This window comes from Sceloporus undulatus, chromosome 7, assembly GCF_019175285.1.
Source record: "Sceloporus undulatus isolate JIND9_A2432 ecotype Alabama chromosome 7, SceUnd_v1.1, whole genome shotgun sequence".
Classification (NCBI taxonomy): Eukaryota; Metazoa; Chordata; class Lepidosauria; order Squamata; family Phrynosomatidae; genus Sceloporus; species Sceloporus undulatus.
Window position 1 is genome coordinate 10606299 of NC_056528.1, and position 22837 is coordinate 10629135.

The 22837-nt window shown below is 55.2% G+C and overlaps 1 protein-coding gene across 2 annotated transcripts in view; it reads right to left on the bottom strand.

The window, feature by feature from the left end:
- CAMTA1 (calmodulin binding transcription activator 1) overlaps positions 1-22837 on the bottom strand; it is a 313956-nt gene that overhangs the window by 4907 nt on the left and 286212 nt on the right. Inside the window, exons 6-21 of one of the 2 annotated variants that reach the window (XM_042479073.1) lie at positions 19669-19809; positions 16564-18584; positions 15605-15731; positions 15050-15184; positions 14519-14700; positions 13472-13671; positions 12812-12890; positions 12207-12522; positions 11205-11695; positions 10116-10306; positions 9749-9995; positions 8843-8914; positions 8170-8190; positions 6410-6603; positions 6210-6284; positions 3454-3484 (exon numbers count right to left, since the gene is read on the bottom strand). In XM_042479073.1, coding sequence (XP_042335007.1) covers positions 3454-3484; positions 6210-6284; positions 6410-6603; positions 8170-8190; positions 8843-8914; positions 9749-9995; positions 10116-10306; positions 11205-11695; positions 12207-12522; positions 12812-12890; positions 13472-13671; positions 14519-14700; positions 15050-15184; positions 15605-15731; positions 16564-18584; positions 19669-19809 — 4523 coding nt within the window. The remainder of the gene's footprint in view (positions 1-3453; positions 3485-6209; positions 6285-6409; positions 6604-8169; positions 8191-8842; positions 8915-9748; positions 9996-10115; positions 10307-11204; positions 11696-12206; positions 12523-12811; positions 12891-13471; positions 13672-14518; positions 14701-15049; positions 15185-15604; positions 15732-16563; positions 18585-19668; positions 19810-22837) is intronic. The other variant, XM_042479072.1, reaches the window with a different exon arrangement.

Here is a 22837-nt window from a genome sequence, read left to right on the forward strand (position 1 = left end):
CCTGTCACCATGGCTGCTGAGAAGGCAGCTCTGCCCCAGGGAAAAGGTGGGTGCCAGCGGCAGCGGAAGAGTTGGGCGCATGCCAGCAGCCTTTCCCTGGCTCCCGCCTGTCGCCTTGGTGCCCTGTGGGTGACAGAGGGCCATGTCTTGTGGCAAAGTCCACTTGGTTCCTGTGTCTGTGGAGCTATAGGACGGGGCTGGCAACGCCTTGCCCTCTGTCTCGGTGGTGGAAGGTCTGGGGCAAACCCTGGTACTCAGCAGAAGCCATATTGAGCAGCTGTTTGTGGGGTGGAGCAAAGGCAGAAACCCTAGCCCTCTTTTCTTCCTTTGCCAGCCAAACCCTCCAGAGAAAGAGACTGTCTTCTGGATCTCATTGAGACTTTTCCTGGCTGCAGCCCCAAATAAATGCACCATCACCTAGGAGACAGCTGAGATAGCATAGGCAAACATTAAGACGTTTCGGCGGAGGAACAAAGTGTGGCAGGGAGGCGGAGGAGGGGGGCATGCTTCTCCATGCAGCATCCTGTTAGGCGCCCATTGATTGACCCAGTGTTGAGGCTCCCTGCCAGGCATGCTTGACTACTCCAAGCTGGTGGCACCTTTGTGGGCGCATGCCAAGTCGTGCACAGTCTATGTGAATGGAACACCTGTGCTGGTCAGGGGCAGAGAGGACCCACATCATGCTTCATTGGGGCTCTGGTCAATCGGCATGCAGTGCCCCACTGATCCAGACCTGTTGCCATTGCTTGGGAAAACGCATGCAGCTCCTCACATAGTCCCATAGTTCCACCCACCCAATGGCCACCATTTGCATTTCACAAAACCCTTGGATGCACCTGCTTTGCCCATAAGAGACCAAGAGCACAACGCAGGGCCCAAACCCAGCGCAAAGTGGGAGAGATGCCTCACCATTTGAGGCCAGGCTTCCAGTCTTGACTGGGAAAAGGGCCACTGAGCCAGAGCCCCCCCTGCCTGCACCTTCCCCAGGGCACAAACTTCCTCTCTTTTGTTGGAACCATCCCCTCAGCTTCTAAACCTGGTTTATGAGATAAGCCTTTTTAAATTAAAGAAAAAAGTGATAGCCAGTACACTAAGGATGGATTATTTGGCCTCCCTGTTTTTGTGGCAAGGATTTCCTGAGTGACTGCTTGACTGTGGGGTTTGTTGGTCTTTGTGGCAGTCCACGTCTGGGGTGTGTGGGTTGCCTCCGCTGTGTCTCTGGGAGAGGAGGCCCACTGTGGATGACTCTGAGATGACCCCCGATGAAGAGGAGGATCCTTGCCTGCCGCCATGCAGCCTTCCCAGGTCAGTGGGCTTACAAGCAGGGAGTCTGGGTTGTTAGTCCACAATGCGGCCAAGGAAGGGGCACAGCTTGTTGAAGCCATGGAAGCATCCTCCTTCTCTTCCTCTGCTGAGCCATTTATTCCTGCCCTTGGTGACCATCTATCTGGTGACCCAATGGGTTTGGGCTACTTGGAGAGAGAAAGAGGGGGGGGATTTTGAAGAGCAGGGAGCATGGCTAAGCCACAAGCATCTTGCAAAGCTGTCTCTCCAGCACTAGAGCTGTCTACAAAAGGCAGCGCAGGCAAAGAAATGCTGGATGAAGTGGGCAGCTTTGAGAAGAGTCAGCAGGAGGTGGCAGAGGTGGCCAAGGTGGCCGTAGCCCTGGGCAAGGGAGGACAAGGGAAGGAGAGACAGCTCTCAGTTACCTGTTGCTCTTAGAGCAGGAATGGTGGGTGGGTGGTTTAGGGAAGGGGGGCTCCTCCTTCCTTTCTCCAGGGCTCTCACTTGGGTCACAAAGACAGGAGAGAAGGGGGCCCAGCGGGAGAGACACCCCCCCCACTGCATGACGCCTGCCACCTAACAGACAGGCTGACACTTCAAAAGCACTCCGCTCCTGAAAGAGGCAAAGGGAACAAGGTTACTGGGCAAATTGGGCCTGGGTTGCTTGGCCCCACGTGACCAATCCTGGCCAAGGCTAAAGACCGCAAGAGAGGCCCTCCTCAAAAATGAGAGCATGCCCTTCCACAGGTGTGCAGCATCACAAGAAATGTGTGGAAATGGTGTGATAGCTCACGCCAGCCTGGGAACGGCAGCATTCATGCACAGGGGAGGGCTGGCCGGGACACTGGTGGGGTGAGAGGCGCAGGGATGCAGCATGCCGGCCGCAGTGCACCCTTCCTTCCTTCCTTCCTTCCTGTTGGACTAGGGCTCCAGCAGGAAACTAAGGTTCAAATCCCAGCTTCATCCTTGGAAATCCTTTAGATGACCCAGGGCAATCCCCTCTCTCAGCCTCAGAAGAATGCAGTAGCAATCCTCCTCTGAGGAGGACACCTAGCCAAGAAAACTCGGTGATAGGATTGCCATTAGTCAGAAAAGACTTCAAGACACACAGCAATAGAAGGGACACCCATCCCCTTCTTTTCCAAAGTAAAGATCCAGCAGACCTTACAATGATGGAACACAAAAATGGACTCCATTGTCCAATAATTTATGCCGCCAAAGTGCAAAGTAGAGCCCCATCCCTTCCTTCCTCCCATGATGGTGGCAATGATGCATGCAAACATATGGGGAGCCCTCCTCTCCCCTCTTTAAAAAGGAGTGTTCCGCCAACAATACAGAGCCTTGCCAGGGAAAAAAGGGGACTCCCTTCACCCTCCCCTGCAGAACTGACCACAAGAGTAAAAAGAATTTACTAATGTGTCTATTTCACTGACCACTATTCCTGCAAAAAACAAGCAAGCAAACAAACAAACAAACAAAAAATGCTTGGTTAATTTTCAGTTAATGGTCAAAGAGTTTCCCAAATGATTCCCCTGTTTGAGATCCATGGGAGACGCACCTCAGGACTTTTAGGATTTTAGGGAGCTACTAAACCAGTTTTAAGCTTGTCCTGTGGATGAGCTCTGAATCCAGTCATAAAAAAGATACCTGCAGCAGCCAACTCCCTTCAAGCCTGGGGGTGGGTGGGTCAAGCCAACGTTTCTGCCCCTGTGGTTTCTCAGCATGCCCCCAACGAACAGAGCCCCAGCCGCTTTCCTGCATGCACACCTCTTGTAGGCTCTCCCCAAGTGAGGTGCAGCTGTAGTAGCGCTGTAGTACCCCCAGCAAGGGTTAGTTGACTGGTCAGTCGGCCCTTATGCTTACTGAGAGGGACCGATGGATGTGAAATTGATGGGCATTATTATCTCAGCTGCAGCCCCCCATGCAAGCAAGCAGAAAGCAAGAGTAAACAGAGGTAGAAAGAGAGAGAGAGGTAGAAAGAGGGAGAGAGAGATGTATATATATATATGTATGTATAAAAATAAAAATATGTGTTTGTGTGTGTGTGTGTGTGTATATATATATATATATATATATATATATATATATATATAGGTATATATAGGTATATATAGGTATATTATTGTCAATGGAAGAGAAACAAGTCCAGCAGGCAGCAGCTCCACTCACCCTTTTGTACCGCCTGTGGTCCGCAAGTGGGCTTCGGGTGGGAGCAAAATGATAGCAAAGAGTGATTAGCACACACAGACAGCAAGAAGGGAGAGACAGAAAGAGAGAAAAAGAGAGAGTCAGAGGAAGAAGGTCCTTTACTCAGCACTTCCTCAGCTCAGGGCAGGGCAGGGTGGCCTACTCTGGAGGGAGGGATAGAGAGGAGAGGAAGAGGAGAAAGAGGAGACGACACCGGGGCAGCCACCCTGCCATGCCTTGTGCCCGTGTGTGCGCTTGTGGGTGGAGGGCCGTGGGTGGGCCAGGTCCTCTTCAGGAAACAGCAGGCTAGCGGGCAGCTAGGAGTCACCTGGACTTCTGCTTGGCCACCAGCTAATTGCCCATCAAGGGCCACTGAGTTATAAGCAAACACTGCCTTTTAGCCAGTGGGTTGGCCAGGGCACATCCAAAAGCATGCCCTTTCCTTGTCCGTCCCCACGGGGTGAGTACCTACAGTATGTGTACCCAGGAACTTTGGGTCTGAATTATGTGGAACTCAGACCAGACCCCCCTACGCAGAAGCCCCCTTGGAAGGCAAAGTGACCACAGCAAACACGGGGCTTTGGCATGTAGGGCTGAGGACTGTATGGCCCTCTAGATGCTGCTGGACTGGAACTCCCAGGGGTCCAGGGGGAAGAGCCAGGGGTGGGCAAAATGTACCTCCTGCTGCTGAGGGACTACAGGTCTCATCATCCTTTGCCCCTGGTTGTGCTCGCAGGGAGCAGACAGCTGTCACTGTCCAACAGCATCTGCAGGGGCTATGCTTGGCCTTCCCCTGCTAGGTTTACTGATGGAAGAGAAAGTCCCATTGAGCTCAAAGGGATTTCCTTCTGAGCAGCAAGGACCACTCAGGACATTTTGCTGCCTGAGGCAGAGAGAAAACGCTACTCTCCCGCACCTCACCTTTCCCAGAGCTTGTGGAAGCCCCAGGCAGCCTTCCCCCCCGGTCCCTCCCTCCACTAAAAAGATACCTTTTCCATTCTGTGGCCCCAGTCCCTTGCCCTCTTTGCTCCAGGGTGCCCTCTTGCAAACTGACCCTCTCCTTCAGACCCTCCCCATGGCCATGCGGAGGGCCATAAAGAATGCCCCGTCATTTTCTCGCCCTCAGCCCCAGCCCCAACCCCAGGTGCCTTCTTGACACATGGAGGCACTGCCTCAGAAATGTGTGCATGTCTGAGTACTCTTTACATGTCAGGACTTCTTTCTGGAAAACCTGTTTGCAACAAGATGAGTGATCTTTTGGAAGAGAAAACATGGGGCTAGGGGTTTGGCATGCAAAACAGCATGTTTTCTACACAACAGAATTCTTTGATAAAGTTCTTAAGTATGAATAGCTGTCGAAAACTGCTCTGAGATCTTCACATACTTGTTGAATGGAGATAAAACCGTTGTATGGATTCATTCATACATACAAGAATGAAACAAGGGCAGATTTATGCCCCTAGTGTTTTCCAAGTGTGTCAGTTCAAGTGCAGAGAAGTAAAACACCAAGAAATCAAGTGATGGACAAAGTAGTGCCAGAACTGACCCAAAGGTCAATGCCAGGGCAGTTGCCAACACAAATATGCTAGCTCATATCCCATTGAGTTTCATGAAAGAGAATTCAGTTCAGATTACCTGCTCCCCAATAAACAAAGAATATCAATTTTAAAGGGTTGACAGAAAAGATCTTCCCCAGTAAAAGGACCCCAGAACACTAATGCATGTGAACAGGCTCAGAGTTGGAGATACATGAGAGCCCTTCGGCTGGACAAGAGGCGGCAGGAAGGGAGAGCGAACAGCAGAGCCAGGACCGATGCTGGATGCGGTTGTGGAGGTGGCAGGGAAAGGGATCCCGCATGAGACAGGGCCAACGATGGCCTGGCTGGCATCCTACAGCCCTCTGGGGTGGCCACATTTGGCCCCTGGAGTCCACTCTGGCCTCCTTTTGGAGAGCTGGAAAAGGCACACCAAAAGCAAGACGTCTAAGGACTGGGGTGGGTTGTTGATTGGCCTCTCCCCTGCAAGGAAAGGGTCCCCTTTGGTTTGGGAAAGAAGGACTGTAGAGAGAGCAACAAAGGATGTGGAGAGCCACACAGAGAGGATGCTTTCTGAACAGCAGAACTTGTGGGTGCATGAGTGGATGTGTCTGTCTGTTGTTCAGTGTCACCAAGGGGGAAACAAAAGATCCAGGGAAGGCAAAGGGCCCCCTTAAAGCTGGGAGGACCCTGGGTCAAGCAGAACAATCCCACTCTTGGAAGGACCAGCACAGCTCAACGGAGCCTCCATGTTTGGCCTCTGAGAGCCTGCTGTTGCTGCCAAGGGGCATCAGGGGGGAAAGCTGCATTTGTTGAATCCACTGGGCTTTTCTCATAGCTGGAGCTCATGTGGACGCATACATGCATGAGCAGGTATGCACTCATGCTCCCTCCTTCTCCTCCTCACTTGGAAGTGACCTCTCTGATTCCTTGATAGTAATAACGTATGGCAGGTGCCCCAGTACAAACCAGTGCCTGCCAAAACCACTTCAGTCTTCAAAGCCAAATGACTGGTGGCTGCTGTGGGCACAGCAAGAGGCCTGCCCTGCCCTGGAAACTCCCTGGCAACAACAGCATCATCAAGCACCAACGGAAGGGTGGCTTGTATTCCACCCAGAAAGGTTTTGGAGTGAAAGAGAGAGACAAATATTTAAGTTGACTAGCAGTTAAGAAAAACCACCTGGGATGTTGGGGATGTCTTACCTGTGGCGGCAGCGTCGTAAGAACCGCATGATCTTGCGTGCAGCTTGATCCTGCTTCTTGGTAAGCAGGCTGCTTCTGCAAGAGGAAGGGGAGGAGAGGAAGCAGGAAAGTGTCAGGAAGCCCAAGGCGGCGCTCTTTGTGGGGCTTCCCAGAGCCCCAAGGACTAGCCCCCCACCTTGCCCTCTCACACGGAACCCCACCTGAGCTTTTGCTGCATGAGGGCAGCCGTCCGGCGACTCTGCCTTCGCTTCCCACATTCCTTGTAGCTGCGGTAGAACTGCTGGATGAGGACAGCCGCCCGCCGGCTCTGTTGGAATTTCTTCTGCTCATAGTAGCTCCGAAATTTGCTCTGAATGAGGATGGCAGCTTGGATCATCTTCTTATAAAGTGCATACTGCAAAGGATGGGATGTTGGGGGGCACAAGGGAGCATGAGAGAGAGAGAGAGAGAGGGAGACTGAAGCATCCCATGGCCAAAGGAGCAGCCACCCGAGGAGGAGGACCATGCGCATCATGCCGGGTGGAGGGGCCAGAGGATGGAGGCACCCCCTCATTGCAGTCTGAGCCGGGGGGGCACAAAGAAGAGGGGAAAGGTGCTACCTACAGAACACTTGGTCTTTGAGCATCCAGATTTTGAAAAATGAACCATGCAAAAAGCAGGGGTACACTATTTGTGTGGGTGGATTTACAAAGGCCCAGGAGAGCTGGTCTAAGATGGAAGAAGAGGCACCTCTTGCTGCTGTCCCCATGGAAGGGAGAAACCCCCAAAGAAGAACGTGGCTCTGGTGGCCTCAGCCCAGCCCATGGTCTCCTGCCCATCTACTCCAGGGCAGGGCTCTGCCTGTTCTTGCCAGGGAAGATGGCCTCACTCTTTGGGTAAGACTGGTGCCAAGACGTCTGCCATGGCATGGGGTCTTGAGCATCCTATGGAAAGAAGCATGGGCGGCAGAGAAGGAGGGCAGTGGGCACCCCCAGACTTCTCCCCAGGAGCTGAGAGAAGAGTCAGTGGAGGGAACCTCCAGCACCCCGCTCTCTGACAACAGCATCCGGATCCTTGGATAGACCAGGCCTCCCTCAGCTGGACAGGAGTTGCTCAGGACCACTACAGACCTTGGGAAGAGGGGGCCTTTTCTTCCTTTCTCCCTTCCCAGTGATAACACCTTGTCCCCCACATGTAGAGATCAGCAACAGGGGAAAGCCTTCCTGTAAGTCAGGAAAGGTAACACCCCTCCTCACTCTCCAGTCTCCCCCACAGGAGGCTGGCTTGTCTGTTTCAACCTCCCTCCCCCCCTCTCCTCCTTGCCCTCCTTTGGTGCATGTGTTTCCTTGAGACAGAAGGAAACTATTCGAGGGGCCCACTCTGAGCAGAGGGAGTTGGGGAGGGTTTTGCAGTACAGATGGTGGACCTGCTCCCCACTCCCTTTTAGACTTCCTTTTTGTTTTCCAGTCAGAAGGTAACCACCAACACCTTTTGCCTACAGCATAAGTACTGAAATGGGAAATGGGATGGCTGCCCCTGCCCCCCCCCCCCAACGTCCCATTTCTCAGGAGGATGGTGCAGACAAAAGGAGGCACCTGAGAAGCCAAACGTCTGTGGGCACCACTGAAAAATTGCACTGAAATTCAGTTCCATGATCATAACTCTGCAACTTCTTTCTTCTGTTCATCTTGCACTGGTTACCCTTCACCCTTCCTTTTCTAAGCCACCCAAAGTTCCTCCACCCCCCAAAAAGCCACTGCTGGCCAGGGGTCTCTGGCATCAGGAGCCTGAGACTGCCACCCTCCACCTCCTCTGGTGGGCATTTGCAAGAAAGCAGCATTGCTGGCATGCATTTTTGACTCCAGGGCTGGATGCAACCCAGGCATGTTTCAGCAGCAAAAGAGCTGCTTCGCCATGAATGTGAGAAGCTCATGAGGAGAAAGGCTTGCGTGCACATGGGTTTTTTTTTTTAAGTCATTACCTTCAAGGCTATCCAAGTAAGCTTGGCAGGGGAGAAACAGAAAATACAAGATTAACGGTCAGTCCTGGCGTCCATCTGCTGTCTTTTGGAGGGATCCAGTGAAGGAGGAGCAGCAGAACTGGCTCCCTCAGTGGAGAGACCCCTGCTTTGGCGGAGTGGCTTCTTTGAATCCAGCCTGATTCGGGCTCAGCCCCAAGCCCAATGCTCTGGGCAGCCCTTTTTGTTGGCTGTGGGGCATGGAGCTAGGCTTTGCCTGTGTGTCTGGGGAAAAGCCCCAGCATCCCCATGCCCACCCCCCATTGCACCTCAAAGAGCCTTTGAGACCAAGCCAAGTGGCACCTTTAAAGGCTAGACTGGAACGGATGCATCACCCATTTCAAGTGAGGGGCATTTCACTGGATCCTAAGCTGTTTGCCCAGAGCGGCGCTTTGGGGGATTGGCAAAGGGGAGGCCCAGGGAGTGGTGCTTCTGTTGTTCACTTGGGAATGTGGTGTTGGGAGAACTAGGTAGAACTGGGCCTACTGTCTACCTTCAAAGTATCAGCTGAGTAGGAAATGGAAAAACCAGGCCCTTCAACGAAGTTTCCCAAAATGAAACAAGGGTGAGAAGGGCCGCTGCTGGTCAAACGGAGCCCCAGGCAGCCCGCGATTACCTGGAGAGGTCCCTAGCTCACCTGTTTGTATTTCCGGTAACAGCGTTGAATGACAGCAGCGGCCACTTCCTGCTGCTCCCGAAGGGGCCGTCCCTGGAAAGGAAAGGGAACACCTGCTTGAGGAACTACAGCTAGCCAGTTTGCCTGGATGGGGGAGGTGTGGGTTGCCTTGCTGTATATGGGGACAGAAGATGGATACAAGCAAGCATGGCTGCACAGAATAACAGGGAGACAAAATAGAGGCCAAGGACCAGGTGTTTCCAAGGTAATCATGGAAATGGAGACACCAGGCGCAACCACGGGGGTCTCACAAAGTGCTGGCAGAAGGGGAACACCAGACACAGACACCTCCCTATGGCCATGCTCCAAGAAATGCCTTCTTCCAGGCCGATCTCAACCCCCTGGGCTCCACAGGAATGTGACAGGGACAGAGGGGACTGTGGGGACTCTGAGGTGGATGCACAGATGGCAAAGAAGGTGGCTGCCCAATGAGCGTCCAGGCACAGCTCCTGGTGCAACCTCAGGTGGCTGCCTGATGCCTGAGGAATTACTGGGGGATGCCCACCTGCCCACCACAGATATGTTTCCTCCCAAAGTAGAGGCAAATAGCCTCAGATAAGCCCCCAAACAAAGGTCTTGTTCTTTGCAAATGGGCACAGAAAACAGAGTGAGCTAACAGCAAGGCTGGCTGGCATCCCACGAAGCACACCCATCACGCCACCCATCACAAGAGGTCCAAATGGGCCCCAGGTTTGATTTCCTCTCCTTTCCATTCTGTTCAAAGGCACCTTCCTCCCATAGCCAGAAAGGTTACTCCCAAGGGAGCAGGGGAGGCTGGGGGACTGTGGCTACTACTCTGGGCTTTTCCCTTGGCTCCCCTGGAGAGCAGTGGTGGCCGTGGCAGCTCTTCCTCCTCCTCCTCTTCACCTTGTATTTCCTGAAGACGGTCTGGACCAGCTTGGCAGCTTCGTAGAGCTCCCTCTGCTCATGGTCAGAGAGTGTGAGCTGGGCAAACTCACTCTCAACTTTCTCGCTGGTGGAGGCGCTTAGGAATTCAGACCAGTCGGTGGCTGAAGGGAGGCTGGGCTCCTCAAAAGCCATGGCGCTGACGGGCGAGTTGGCGGGGCTCAGGCTGGTGTTGGAAGGAGGGGTCAGGGCTCCACTGTAGAGGCTTCTGTGGCAGCAGGAGGAATAAGAAGGGGTTAGGAGACCTCTCTGACCCCCATATGGAGAAACAACCCCCTTGTGTGGATGCATATGCAGGTGCCGGAGTGAGGGCCCAAGTGCCACAGACCTGATCTGGGCAGCACTTGGCAAGTGGTCAATATCCGCGAGGTAACTGGCCAGCCAGCTCATTGATGTGCCAAGGGGGGCACTCTCCGTCCTCTCAGCCAGAGGCGTCTCTGCTGGGGCAAAGCTCTCCCCGCGCTTGATCCTCTCTGGTGTCGCCTCAATGATATGCTCTGCCAGCGTCATCATGGTCACCTGCAAGAATCAGGGAGTGGGAAGGGAACAGTTATTGGGGGCTGGGGTTGGGGTGCAAGGGGGGCAGCCCCCCACTGCTGGACTCTGACTCCCCCCCCCCAGTTGATTGGAGCAGAGGAGGAGAAAGGGAGGGGAAGGGAGGGGTGGAACAGCAAAGGCTGAGCCCCAGAGATGCACCGAAGGGGCTCCATTTTGCCACTGGCCCTAAAGGATGTTCCTTGGCCAACCATAGCCACATGGGTCATCCTCATTGGCCCCTGCTGGGGGCTGGATGGCCACCCCACCCACCTTAACACATGTACCTCCAGGACACCCTCCCCTTCCAGGATTTCCCTAGTACCCCTCCTTCTTGGAAGTAAATTTTGCCTTTCTTCTCAGTAAAGATAAGACTGATGAGGCTGAGTGTTGCTGCACTTGGGGATCAACTGGAAAGGCATGTTATATGAGGCTGGGTCATGTTGGTAGTCTAGGTGGGTCTGGCACTAACTGACATAGCTCAAGATGTAGCCTGTATTTGCACCCTACTCAGAAAAGCTCTTGCAACATTTCTGAATATTGATGGTAGAGGTTCTTTTGAGGCCCCCAACTCTTTTGAGTAGGGCATTTAAAGCACTTCTTACTTTTGCAAATGTGGCCTGAGGAGAGGCCTTTTGACCTTTTTGAACACTGTTGTTGTTGTGGTGTGCTTTCAAGTCATTTTTGACTGAGGGCCACCTTAAGGCAGACTTATCATGGACTTTCCTTGGCACCTTTTTTCCAGAGGGGTTGCCATTGCCACCAAAGAGCCAAACCCCCACAGAGAAGCATCCCCTGAAGAACTTCTGAGTTTAAGGCCAGATTTGGTCCTGGAGCCCAAGAGAATCTACTCCTGCCACCTCCCCGCCTTGCGCACACGTACCTGCAGGTCATCCACATGATGCAAGCAATCCTCACTTTCTGCAGCATCCCGGAAGGCCAGCAGCTCCGTGTCCATCGCTTCCCGCTCTGGCCCCACCAGGGACCGCTGGGCCCCCAAGTCCCTCACCAGCATCAGCCCCTTGGGGCTGCCGGCCACCGGCATCCCAGGCAGGCCAGCCATGTAGGTCTCTTTTGGGCTCCACTTGATCCCAGAGTTGCTGGCGCCACGGTAGCCAGCCAGGTCAGGGCCCAGCTCCTGCGGATAATCCCGCCCCGTGTGCCGGGGCCTGGTTGTCTCAGGCAATGAGGTCTTGGTGCCAGCGGAGGGCTTCCGGGCGCTTGGCTGCTCCAAGCTCAGGGCGGTGGAGAGGAGCTTCTCCTGCCGAGCGGAGAAGTATTCGGGGTTCAGTTTGTGTTTTTTGGGTGCTGGGTAATCCTTCTGGCTCTCGCTGCTGTAGTAACTGGAAGGTTCAGATCGAGGCCGCCTCAGTTCTGAAAAAACAAAGAGAGCCCATTGGTCAGGGCTGGAGGGAAGAGGTGGCCAGTCAACAGGGAAAAGGGCAGGGAGTGCTGGACATCAGGCGGGAAGGACTGGGCAAGGAAGGCAGGAGCTCCAGAGGGTCTTTGTTATGACCCCTGGGATGCCCACAGCCTCCACCCTTCCTCTGCCCCCTCCCTGCCCCTCCAGGGCCTCCCATTCCATCCATTCCAGCCTGGAACAAACTGTCATCTGAAGCCATGGCTTGGACCCCGTGGAAAGAATGATTAATTTACCAGAGAGCCTTCACTAGTGGAGCACCCAGGAGGAGGAGGAAGAGGAGGCTATGCATGTAGGCGCAAGGATCATACATAGCTTGTTTAATTAAATTGAGATGCATTTGTCCAAATCAATCCTCAATGTGCACCAAAGTCCCCAAGGAGCAAGAGAGGCATGGCAGAGAAGGGCCATGCTCCACCATCCTTTGCACGCCTTCTCTGCATGGCAGGAAGCAGCACAACCCACCTGTGTTGGAAGTGGAGATGACCATGATACCCTTCTGGGGCTCCTGAGAGGCCACCATTTCGCTGTGCCACTGGGTGATCCAGTTCTCGCCAGTGGGCTCCTCGCGTGAAGGACAGGGAATCCGGGAGGGCGGGTGGAGGCGGGCCTGCTCTTCCCGCTGCAGCTGCTCTAGGCACTCGGCCAGTTTGACGTGGCCGCGGGAACGGGCGATGGCCAGGGGCAACCTGCCGAGGGAGTCTGGGATGGAGATGGCGCTCCTGTCCCATTTGTAGAGCACAACAGCCGCGTCCATGTGGCCCAAGGCACATGCCCACATCTGCAGGAGAACAACCCTGGGTCAGCACTGGGTGGGGTGGGGGGCTGGCGCTGCTGCTGCAGCAATCTTTTACAAGGGAAGCCGAATCTCCTTCTCTCTGTTCTCAGCCTTGGCAGGTTTGGAAAGCGCTACAGAACAGGCAGACCAAAGGGCAGGAGAGCTGCAAAGCCCATGGCCTTAAAACAAAGGCAAAGAGGAGCGACCCGTGCAACTCTCTTGCCCTCCAACCTTGAGGTTTCCCTCCCACCCTCCTCTCCCTCTGAGGATGATGGTTGGGGGCAGGCAGTACCAGCGGTGTGCAGGAGAAGTGGTCTACGTTCAGGGGGTCCACCTCCAGCTCCAGGTCAATGCTATCTGCATGTTTAGTGCTGGAGAGACAAAAAAGGGACGGTCATGCCAGGCTGCTTCTTCAGGGGAACCTCTCTGCTGGGTTGGGAAATAAATACCAGTGGGGCACCCTGCTTTCCACAGAGGGAAAGGTCACAAAGCACCCCAAAGGCAACAAAAGCTTCTTGGGCAGAACCTACAACTATGCAGCACCTGGAGAGAAACCAGTTTTTTTGGGGCTTTCTCTGTAGCGGCGCCTGGACTGTGGGACTCCCTGCCCAGGAAGTTAGGCTAGTCCTGTCTTTTTTAAGCTTCTGGTGGGCAGCCAAAACAGTGCTGTCCGGCAGGGCATTCAGTGTCTGAAATGGCTGCTTTAATTGTTTCGACTTTTGGATTGTTATTAGACTGCCTTTAGGACGTTTTGTAATGTACTGTTTGGCTCTCTGTATGATTTTAGTCTTTGTTTGTTGCCTTGGGAGCCTTTGTGGGTGGGGAAGTGATACATAACAACAACCACAACTTGGATATGTGTGCCTTCAGTGGAGCTCATTTATCCCACTGCTCCTTCCTTCCCATGGCAGCCCTGACCCTCTTCTCTCGAAGCCTGGCCTTGGGCACTCACCGCCACTTGAGGAGGGTCTGGATGAGGGTGGCGTAGCCCTGGGCAGCTGCCAGGTGGAGCAGAGTCATCCCCCGGAAGGTCTTGGAGTGGATGAGGTGCTTGGACCTGGCCCAGCAGGCCCGGGTCATCATCTTCTCACACACAACCACCACACGGCTCTCAAAGCAGTTGCCCAAAGCGGCCGTCGTCCCTGAGATGCACTGGGAGCAAAGGAAGAGTCGGTTTTCTTCTGTCCGGCTTTTTTGCTGCCCAGCACTCGCATCCATGCAAGGTAATGGGTAACACAAGGGCTTGGACGACTCTAGAACTCAGTTGTATATCTTTGCTCTTTAGGATCTTGTCTAGTTCTTTCATGGCTACCCTTCCCATTCCTAGTTTTGTACTGATTTCTTAAATAAACATTGAATAATTTTTGGTTGTTGTTAACTGCCCTGGAATCAATCTTGACTCTGTAGATGAGTCTTCTCCTAGTCTTCCTAACCCCAGCTGCTCTGCTTAGTTCCTGCATATTTATACCTGTGGCCTCCTTCATAGAGTCCCTCCATCTGGTGTGTGGCCTTCCTCTCTTTCTCCTTCCCTCCACATTTCCTAGCTGTATTGTTTTTCCAATGAGTCATGATGTGGCCAAAACATGACAGCCTCAGTCTAGGCATCTTGGCTTCTGGGGAGATTTCAAGTGTGGTCTCTTCTTATTTCTGGACTAAACCTTACTGAGGGGCAAAGAATGGGGCAACTGGTGGCAGGCAGGGGGCCTAAATAACTGACATGGATAGATCAGCTCCATGTCAGTGTGTTGCATGTGCGCAAGTGTAATGAATGGTGCAAAGGTGCACTGGAGTGGAGGGAGCAATGTCTGAGGGTCCTGTGCAGTCCTTGGGGCTGTTGCTTCCGTTGCTTTCTCCAAAAGTCCATTGGGGAGGAGGAGGAGGGGAAACCCTGCTTGACCAACTCTCCCCCAGAGTTTGCCTTTGCTTTTAGCTAAGCCTCCCACTTCACCCCACCCGAAGGGAAGGTCCTCCTGGTGGCCCAGAGCTTGGGGGCTGGTACCTGTGCTTGGCCGCCCCCTCCGCCTCCGGAGCCCCCTCCACTGCCTCCTCCACTGGGGGCCCCAGGGGCTTTGTGCGGCTGCTGCTGCTGTTGCTGCTGCTGTTGGGGCCCCGGGCTCATCTCGGCCATGCGCCTCTCCATCTGCTCCAGCCGCTCCAGGATGGACATTCTGAACTGGTTCTCTGGACCAAAGAGAAGAAATGGGGGGGGGGGGTGAGGAGGAGGCGGCAAGTGAGGCCCCTGGGGCCCAAGGGCCCATGCCAAGCCTGCCCCATGGAGGCTCTCTAGGGGGCTGGACCAGGGGTGGCTCTCCCAGGGGCTCCATAGGAAAGCCCAGCAGGGCACCCCCCCGTCTCTTGGAGGGATGGGGACTTGGGGCCACTCTCCTCCCTGGGAAACTCCTCCTCCTCGCTCTGTCTCTCCTCCACTGGGGCTCTCCCACCCGAAAGCCCCTCACCCCCCAGGAAGGAAAGCAGGCAGGGAAGACATGCAGTCCCCTGGGAAGTCCCACATCCTGGCCGGGGCACTCACCATCGAGGGAGAGCCAGTCGTGCTGTGGGGAGGGCAGGGTGGGCACCGCCCGGGCTTTGTATTCGAAGACCACGGAGTTGGAGATGACCTGGCTGTTGAAGGCCACTTGCAAGGCCACAAGCCCCGTGTCATGCGCTGGAAGGCAAGGAAGAAAAAGAAAAAGGGAGGCTCTTCCTTCTCTGAGGCATCCCAGGAGGAAGGGAGCCAGGGTAAGGGACCATGGCGGAAAGGCAGCGGGGACAGGGCTTCCCATGGTCCCCTCCCCATGGCCTTCGGAGGCCAGGGAGGCCAGAAAGCGGGCCAGGGTCTCCTCCTGCGGGCCCCAGAGAGACAGGGGCAGGGGATCCTGCATGCTCAGAGGCAGTCTCTCTCTTTCTCTCTCTCAGCTTCAGGGAATGATGGGAAGAAGGAGCCAGGAGTCTTGGGCTGGCCTGGCTGGGCAGAAGGAAGCCACAGGGGCTCACCTGCAAGGCATCTTCCAGCCAGGGCTGCCAAGGTCTGGATCCCTCCCTCTCTCCCCCCAAGAAGGTTTCCCAGAGGGCTCCCTTGGCTCACCTGGGCAGTAACAGCGCAGGACCCCTGGCTGGATCAGGGAAGCCGGGACAGAGACCTGGTCAAAGAGGCAGCTGTAGTTGTTGCTGGCCTCCTGCCAGGGCCCAGTGATCAGCACCTTCACGCCCCCCTGCGAGGAAGAGCAGAGAGGATGAGGGGCCGCCAGTGGGGAGGACCCCCCAAAGGCAAGCCCGAGAAAGGGGGAAAGCTCAGCAGAGTCAAAAGCCAGCCCACTGCCAGGCCAAAAGGCCACCAGAACACATAGGGCAAGGGCTAGGGCTTCGGGTTAGGGTTGGGGCTAGGATTTAGGGTTGGGGTTTAGGGTTGAGGTCAGGGTCAGGATTAGGGTTAGGGTCAGTATCAGGGTTAGGATTTGGGGCAGTACAGAGCTGGCAGATGGTTGTGGGGGTATTACTGCTTAAGAGAGATTCCACCCCCACCCCCACCCCGGCTGCCATAGAATTCTCAGGCCCTTTCCTGCCTTTGCTCTAGTATTTTATGTGGGTGGGAGCAGAAGAGTGGGCTGTGTGAATGGGGGGGGGGGAGCAGGAAGGTATTGCCATGTCAGCATGGAAAGGATCCCCCCCACCCTCCTGGCCCCCCACTCCCTGAAGTGCTGCACCCTGTTTCCCACCAAGTGCTGGAAGAATCCCAGCTGTGCCAGGCGGGCATAGGGACACCTCCCTCCCCTCCTGAGCAACCCCAAGGCACTTGCCCCAAAGAAACAGCTCCCCACGGGTCACCCTAGCCCACCCTGGTGGTAGCGACTGATGACCCTTGTGTCAGTGGGGCAATGAATCCACTCCAGGCTTTGGTTAGTCTTACAGGAGCTCCCCAAAGTGCTCATCCTTCTGGGACTTATTCAAAGCCTCCATTGGAGCCAGAAGGGAAGTCATGCCCATATGGAACTTCCACCATGCCACAGACTCAGCCACCCACCCCATGAACTTTCTGTGACTCACCTCTGGGTATGACCACTCGGGTGAGTAGTCTGTCACCATGAAGAGGCGCCCACTCTGCTGGAGCATTCCCAGGGTGCCTTGGGCTGCTGCTGCCGCTGCTGCCGCCGCCGCTGCCGATACCACCTCGGTCACATGCATGTAGGCCATGGTGCTGGCCCCGTTCTCTGCGGCGCTGAGGTGGAGGTTGGCTTGCTGAGGGCTGCAGCAGGGGATGCACATCTCGGCTGGGCCGTAGGAGGAGGAGGCCCGGTTGCCCTCCTCTGCCGCCTGGGTCAGCCCAGCACTGTCTCCAGAGACCAGCTGGTGGCCGTAGAGAGCATTGCCCCCACCCTCCACCGAGATGAAGTCGTTGATCAGGTCGGAGAACTGGTTGCTGAAGGAGATGTCGAAGTGATCCAGGCTGAGCTCCATGTTGGAGGTGCTGCTGAGGGCTGGATGGGCCACCGGGTAGAGGCCAGGCACCATGTTCCCCTGGAGGACGGGGAGGCCCCCACTCCCATTACGCAGAGCCCCATTGGCCTCAGGTGGCAGGTAGTGCTCCGTGCCGCAGGCCTGTAGCTCTCCAGGCTTGAGCAGGCCTTCGGCTCCTTCCCCATGTGGCGAGGTCTCCATCGGGACCTCACCATCAGGCGCCATGCTCTGGAAGTTGGCTTGGAACTGCATGAGCTGAAGTGAAGAGGTGGGCTCGATCCGGGCCTCCACGGTGCCATTGCAGTGGGAGGCGCCTGGGGGTGAGGCCTCCGTCTTGACACTGGGGAGGCCCAAGGGGCCAACGAAGGAACCGCCCCCGCCATCAGCCAGGCTGTTGTGGGCGCTGGGCTCCAGGGGCAAGGGCTTGCTGGGGGCCTCCTGCAGAAAGAAGCTGGGTGAAGGGGTCTGGTGGATGTGGGGGCTCTGGACTGGCTGGCCAAAGCCTGAGGAGGAGTAGTCCTTGTTGGAGTCGATGGCGCTGAAGTCCATCTGCTCCAAGGTGGTGCTGGGGCTCAGGCCACCGCCGGATGGGAGCAGGCTGGGCCCGGGGGCCAGGGTCAATGAGTTGGAGGAGGTGGCGGAGGAGGCGGATGAGGCAGAGGAAGAGGAGGAGGATGAAGAGGAGGAGGAGGAGGAGGAAGAGGAGGAGGAGGAGGAAGAAGAAGAGGAGGAGGAGGAGGAGAAGGCGGCAGCCTCCTTGGAGATCTGTTGCTCGAAGGACGTGTCCTCGGTTTTGATCTCTTTCACCAGGGCAGTGCTGAAGTTGAAGCTCCGCTCCGTGGTGGGCGACTGTCGGAGATTGGGACCCAGGCAGCCGTCCCCCTTGGGGCCTCCTCCACCATAGGTCTGGCCTTGCTTGGGGTTGTTGAGGAAGCAGTCAGGGTCAAAGTTCATGGTTGTCTCTGGCATCTTCCTGCTGCTGTCCAGTGTGGTGGAGAGCACTAGCTCCTCTGAGACACTGGCTGGCAAGATGGACAGGCCTTCAGAGCTGCTGGCTGTTGTCGGGAAGGCAAACTTGTGGCCCTCTGAGCTGACAGCCAGGACCAGCCCTTGCGCCGCTGCTGCCGCATCTGAGGAAAGGAGGTGCGAGTTGGGGCCGGTGGTGGGGGACATGGCATAGACGGCCTCGCTGGTGACGTCCGACATGAACACAGCGGCTGCAGCAGCGCTCTGAGATAGATTCCCCATGACGGAAGCCACAGCCACGCTGGAGACCCCTGTGACGGCTGGGCTGTCAGCCACATCCGGGTCGCTGTTCAGACCGCTGCTGATGGAGACTGGGGAGTTCTGGGTGGTGTCTGGGACCTCCACCTGGTTGGTGGAGGAGACTTCCGTGCTGTTCTGGTGCAGCAAAACTGGCTTGGCCACTTTGCCATTCCGCTTCTCCCGGCTGGAAGCCTTGCCATGGCTGTGCTCGTTCTTGCCCTCAGAGACATCGTTGTTCTGCACTTCGGAGTGGACGCCATATCCGCTTGACCTCGGCTCAACCTTGGGGGAGATGATCCGATGTTTGGCACTGTTGCACTTGTGGTGCACGCTGCTGCCGGCGCCTGTCCAAAGAAACGAAGCAGAGAAAGAGAGGAAGGGGCCCTGGGTCAGCAGGAGACATGGCCCAACGGGATACAGCAAACCAGCCTCCCTTGGAAATGCCACTCCAAGCCCATACAGAAGGGGCTTAATGGTTCAGAGTGGGTTTGGACAGGAGGGCCCTTGTGGTCTCTTCCAACTCTACAGTTCTATGAAACACCATTTTTTCCCAGAAGTCCTCTGCCAGCTGCTATTTGCCTCTCCAAAATATAGCAAACAGTAGCTTTTTTTGGGGGGGGGGCAATTTTCAGAGGGGAAATTTAGTGTGTGCGTCCGTGAAATCCCCTCTGTCTGAGACTGCCCTGCTGCCTTCATCCTTGTATGGATCAGACCCTGGTAGCTGCTTTGCTCAAGGAAGGAAATGTGAGTCGTGGCAAGCAGAGGATAAGTGGCCGCTCTTGACCAAAGAGTGTCTGGTGTGGTCCTCACCTCACTAATGCGCTTTGTCTCCTGTTCTGTTCCCTGCCTCTGCTGCTTCTATGCCTGGGCCCTGCCTTCAGAGAGCTGTTATCCCCATGCCTCCTAGCCAAACCGACGTGCCCCTGAACCTGTGCCACCAGATCTCAACTGATCTCAGAAGCCAAGCAGGGCCAGGCCTGGGGGAGGGGGGGGGTCGCTGGGGCTATTTTTTCAGGGAGGCAATGGCAATGGTAAACCACCTCTGAGTCTTCCTCACCTTAGGAAACTTTGTGGAATTCATGCAGCGGTGGGGCTTTAAGCCAATGTGATGGCAAACTCTACTCCTTTACTTTTTGAGCAAGTGTGAGAGCTTCTCTTCTCATCCACTGGATCACCTGCTGTATTCTAGGGCTGGGGAAGAAGGCGTTCTGGGGTGCGAGGGTCAACCCTGCCTTGGCTTTGGCCTCTGGACTGTCCACCCAATGGTTGTCCAGCCAGGGCTGGCTTTTCTCTGCTCCTCCTCATTCAACTTCCCTCCTCCCTAAAACTCCAGCCCTTTTGGGGAGGACCTTGTGAGGGCTAGAAAGGCAGAGGACGCAACATTCCCCTGCCCTCGCCCCCTTTGGCCTTCCCTGGGCGCCTCCTCACCCAGGTTGCCGGTGCAGAGGCAGTTGTGCGTCCGAGGCTGAGGTTTGGTCTGGTGGCTGTCCAGGATCTGCTGCACCAGCTGCTCCACCGAGAAGCCCGAACTGCTGTTCCCGTTGCTGCATGTCCACTTGATGCCGTGGACTGTCCGGGGGGGGGGGGGGGGGGGGGCGGGAGGGGGGAGGGGGGGGTCCCAAGGCCAGCCCCTGCCCCCTCTCCAAACCAACCCCAGGGCCAGGCTGTTGTCGCTTTGCATTGGCTGGTCAGGGTGGCACCCTAAGATCAGTGGGTGTCGTGATGGCTTCTAGTTTTTAGGTTTTTTTCCTTTTTGGAAAAAAGAGTCCTCTCTGCTACCTTGGCTAAAAAGGAAGACACTTTCTAAGGGAGAAGAGAAAAGCCAGGATAAGATGGGACTTGTTGTCCAAAAGAGGAATATGTTCCAGGCTCTGAAAAGGAGGCACAACTTGGCCCCAGTAGCATGTTTTTAAGAGGTGGCTGACGTGAGGGGAACCCAGTCCAGCCCTTCTTCTACAGCCCACAATTTGGCCCCAAAGGCTTTGGAAGTACCACTGAGAAAAAAGAAACCCACAAGGCCTGTTTGATGAGAAGGTGGGATGCTTATGGCAAAGGCACAGTGGGCCAAGCATGCCTTGCCAGTGTCCTGAAATTGAGCACTGCACATCTCTGAGACTCTCTCCCCTGCTAAAAACCCACCCCCCAAAAGCCAGTGCTGGTTCTGGGATGATCCAGCTGGCCTGGTCCTGCTGGTGGTGCTTTTTGGAAAGGTCATCTTCCTCCATTCCTCCTCCTCCTCTTCCTCCTCCCCCTTCTGTTGTGAAGGTTATAAAATGAAAAGCCACTGAAGGGTGACAGATTGCAAAGAGAGAATTTCGGGATGCTTAATGTAAATGAGGGGCTCTCTTGGCACATCCAATATGCAGATTGTCTAGCTTTCCTCCCCCTCCTGCAGCCCTTCAGAAAGAAAACCTCCTCTGAGCCAGAGTGGTTAGCGCTGCATATAAAATACTATCAAGATGGCTTTTAACATGTCACGCTTGGCTTCCTGACACATAATGAATCAGCAGGAAGGGAGGAAGAGGAAGAGGAGGAAGAGGAAGGTGGGGAGGGAAGCCTGGGAAGGGAAGGCAAGAAGACGCCTGTCGCCCGCCTCTCTCTCTCTCCCTCTCAGTCTGTGTTGGAGGGGAACCAACATCCCCCAACGCCGGGAAAGCCTCCCAAGGGACCCTCCTTGGTCTGGTCACACAGGAGCCAGCTTAGCCAAAAGGGCAGCTCAAAGGCATGTCACACATACAACCCCAAAACGGCTGACTTTGCACTTTCTTCTTTGGCCTTCCTGAGTAATTCTTCCAAGCTCATGATGTTTTTCACAAGTATTGTGGTGTATCTTAGATTATTGATATCCCTTCTTTCTTGTTGTCTCCACTCCTCCTTCTTCTGATACTAAGCCTTCTCTTTGTATGCCATTTTCTGCAGAGTAACAGTGCAGCCTTGCCTGACCTTTTGCCAATTGTGAACCACTTGCTTCTCCTTCTTTCCTCCTTCCCCAGCCCAGCCTTTCTGAATGGGAAGGAAAGCCCCTACAGCCTCCTCCTCTTTCTCCTTCGGCACAGCAGCCACACGGTGGCACTGGCAGACCGGCGAAGGGGACGGATCCCTCTGGATCCTCTCTGGTACAATATTAAAGCTTTTGTTGTTAGGGGACCCAATCTCTCTCCCCCCCCCCACTTTAAATATTCTATAATCACCAAGATTACGGTCTTAAGAGTTTATGTTGGATGTTTCAGGCCCTGTGCTTTGAATAATTAGGTGAAAGAAAGAACGTGTTGCTTATAGATTACTGACATGGAGCAGTCTTTGTGGAAGCGAGGCTGGTTGTGATGTGGGGAAGGAGGAATGTGCCAGGGAGGGATGATGGAGGGAGCCCACGGCTGGGCAGGCCAGCCAGCCAGAGGTCCCTTTGGAAAACCCCTCTTTCCCTGGGAGCCCCTGCTGCCCCAAAAGGGCTCTCTCTTCCCCCACCAGCCCTCAGCAGCCCCTCTAAACCCTCCAGTGAAGTGCAGAGGCTGGTCACCTGGTGTCCAGAATGCCTCTGAGCATGACAGGATTTGGTCTGGAGGATGTATTCACCCCTCTGCGAATTCACCCATGGCGTGGAGGAATTCCTCTCAGCCCATGGGCACCACCTGGGCCTTGAGGTGGAAGGAGGAGATGGGGAGAGATGAGAGGCCTGGCAACCCCTCTGCCACTCTCAGAGACAAAAGGGTGCTGGCACCACACGGTGCCCCCTCCACAAATCCAGGCTAGTTCAGAGGGACTTAGGGAAGCCCCACCTGGCCGGCCGGTGCATGTGGGGGGCTGAGGAACATGGGAGGCGTGTGTGTGTGTGTGTGTGTGGCTCCACCTGGCTGCTAATAGACTTTAAGCCCAGATGGCCAAAGAGGAGCAATGGCCTCTGCCTACATGGATATCCCTCCCGACCATCTTAACTGAGAACAACTATAACAACTCAGTAAAATGCCGACACAAACCTCCATGGTCTTTCTCGGAGACCATGACTCTTAACACCATCACTTTTCTTCTGTATGATTTTAGCATCCTTGCCAGATGAAGAAGCCAGTGAGACTTGGAAAGTTTGCATGGTGTGTTTTGTGCCTTTTGAAGGCAATTGCTCTTTTGTGGATTTTAGATGGTTTTTGTGTATATCTCTGCATGGCGCCTGGGCCTGGTAATGCAGTCCAGGGCCTGGAGTTGTGCCACCTGAGATCCCTGCCAGGAGAAAGCTCTTGTGAAAGGGGGCCAACTTCTCAGGAGGGAGGTGGGCAGATGGGGGGCAGGTGGCAAGGGCAGGAGAGATGCTTGCCTGAACACTTTGCATTTCAAAGGCCTGGAAGATCTTTTGAAAAACCATTTCTTTGGTATCTGTCTAGGGAGCTGCATTGCACAACAGGCAAAGAAAGGAAGGTTTGGGTTTTTTGTAGGGTGAGTGGGGGTCAGGGAGAAGAAGAGGCCCTCTCTGCCAGGCTCAAGCATCCTCCCTGGACACTGTGCACTGTGCACGGAGGCTCCATGCTTGGATACATTGGCAGGCAGATCTCCTTGGGACAGAGGAACTAAGAAGCATCAGGAAACCCAGCTGTGAAGCCTGGGATGG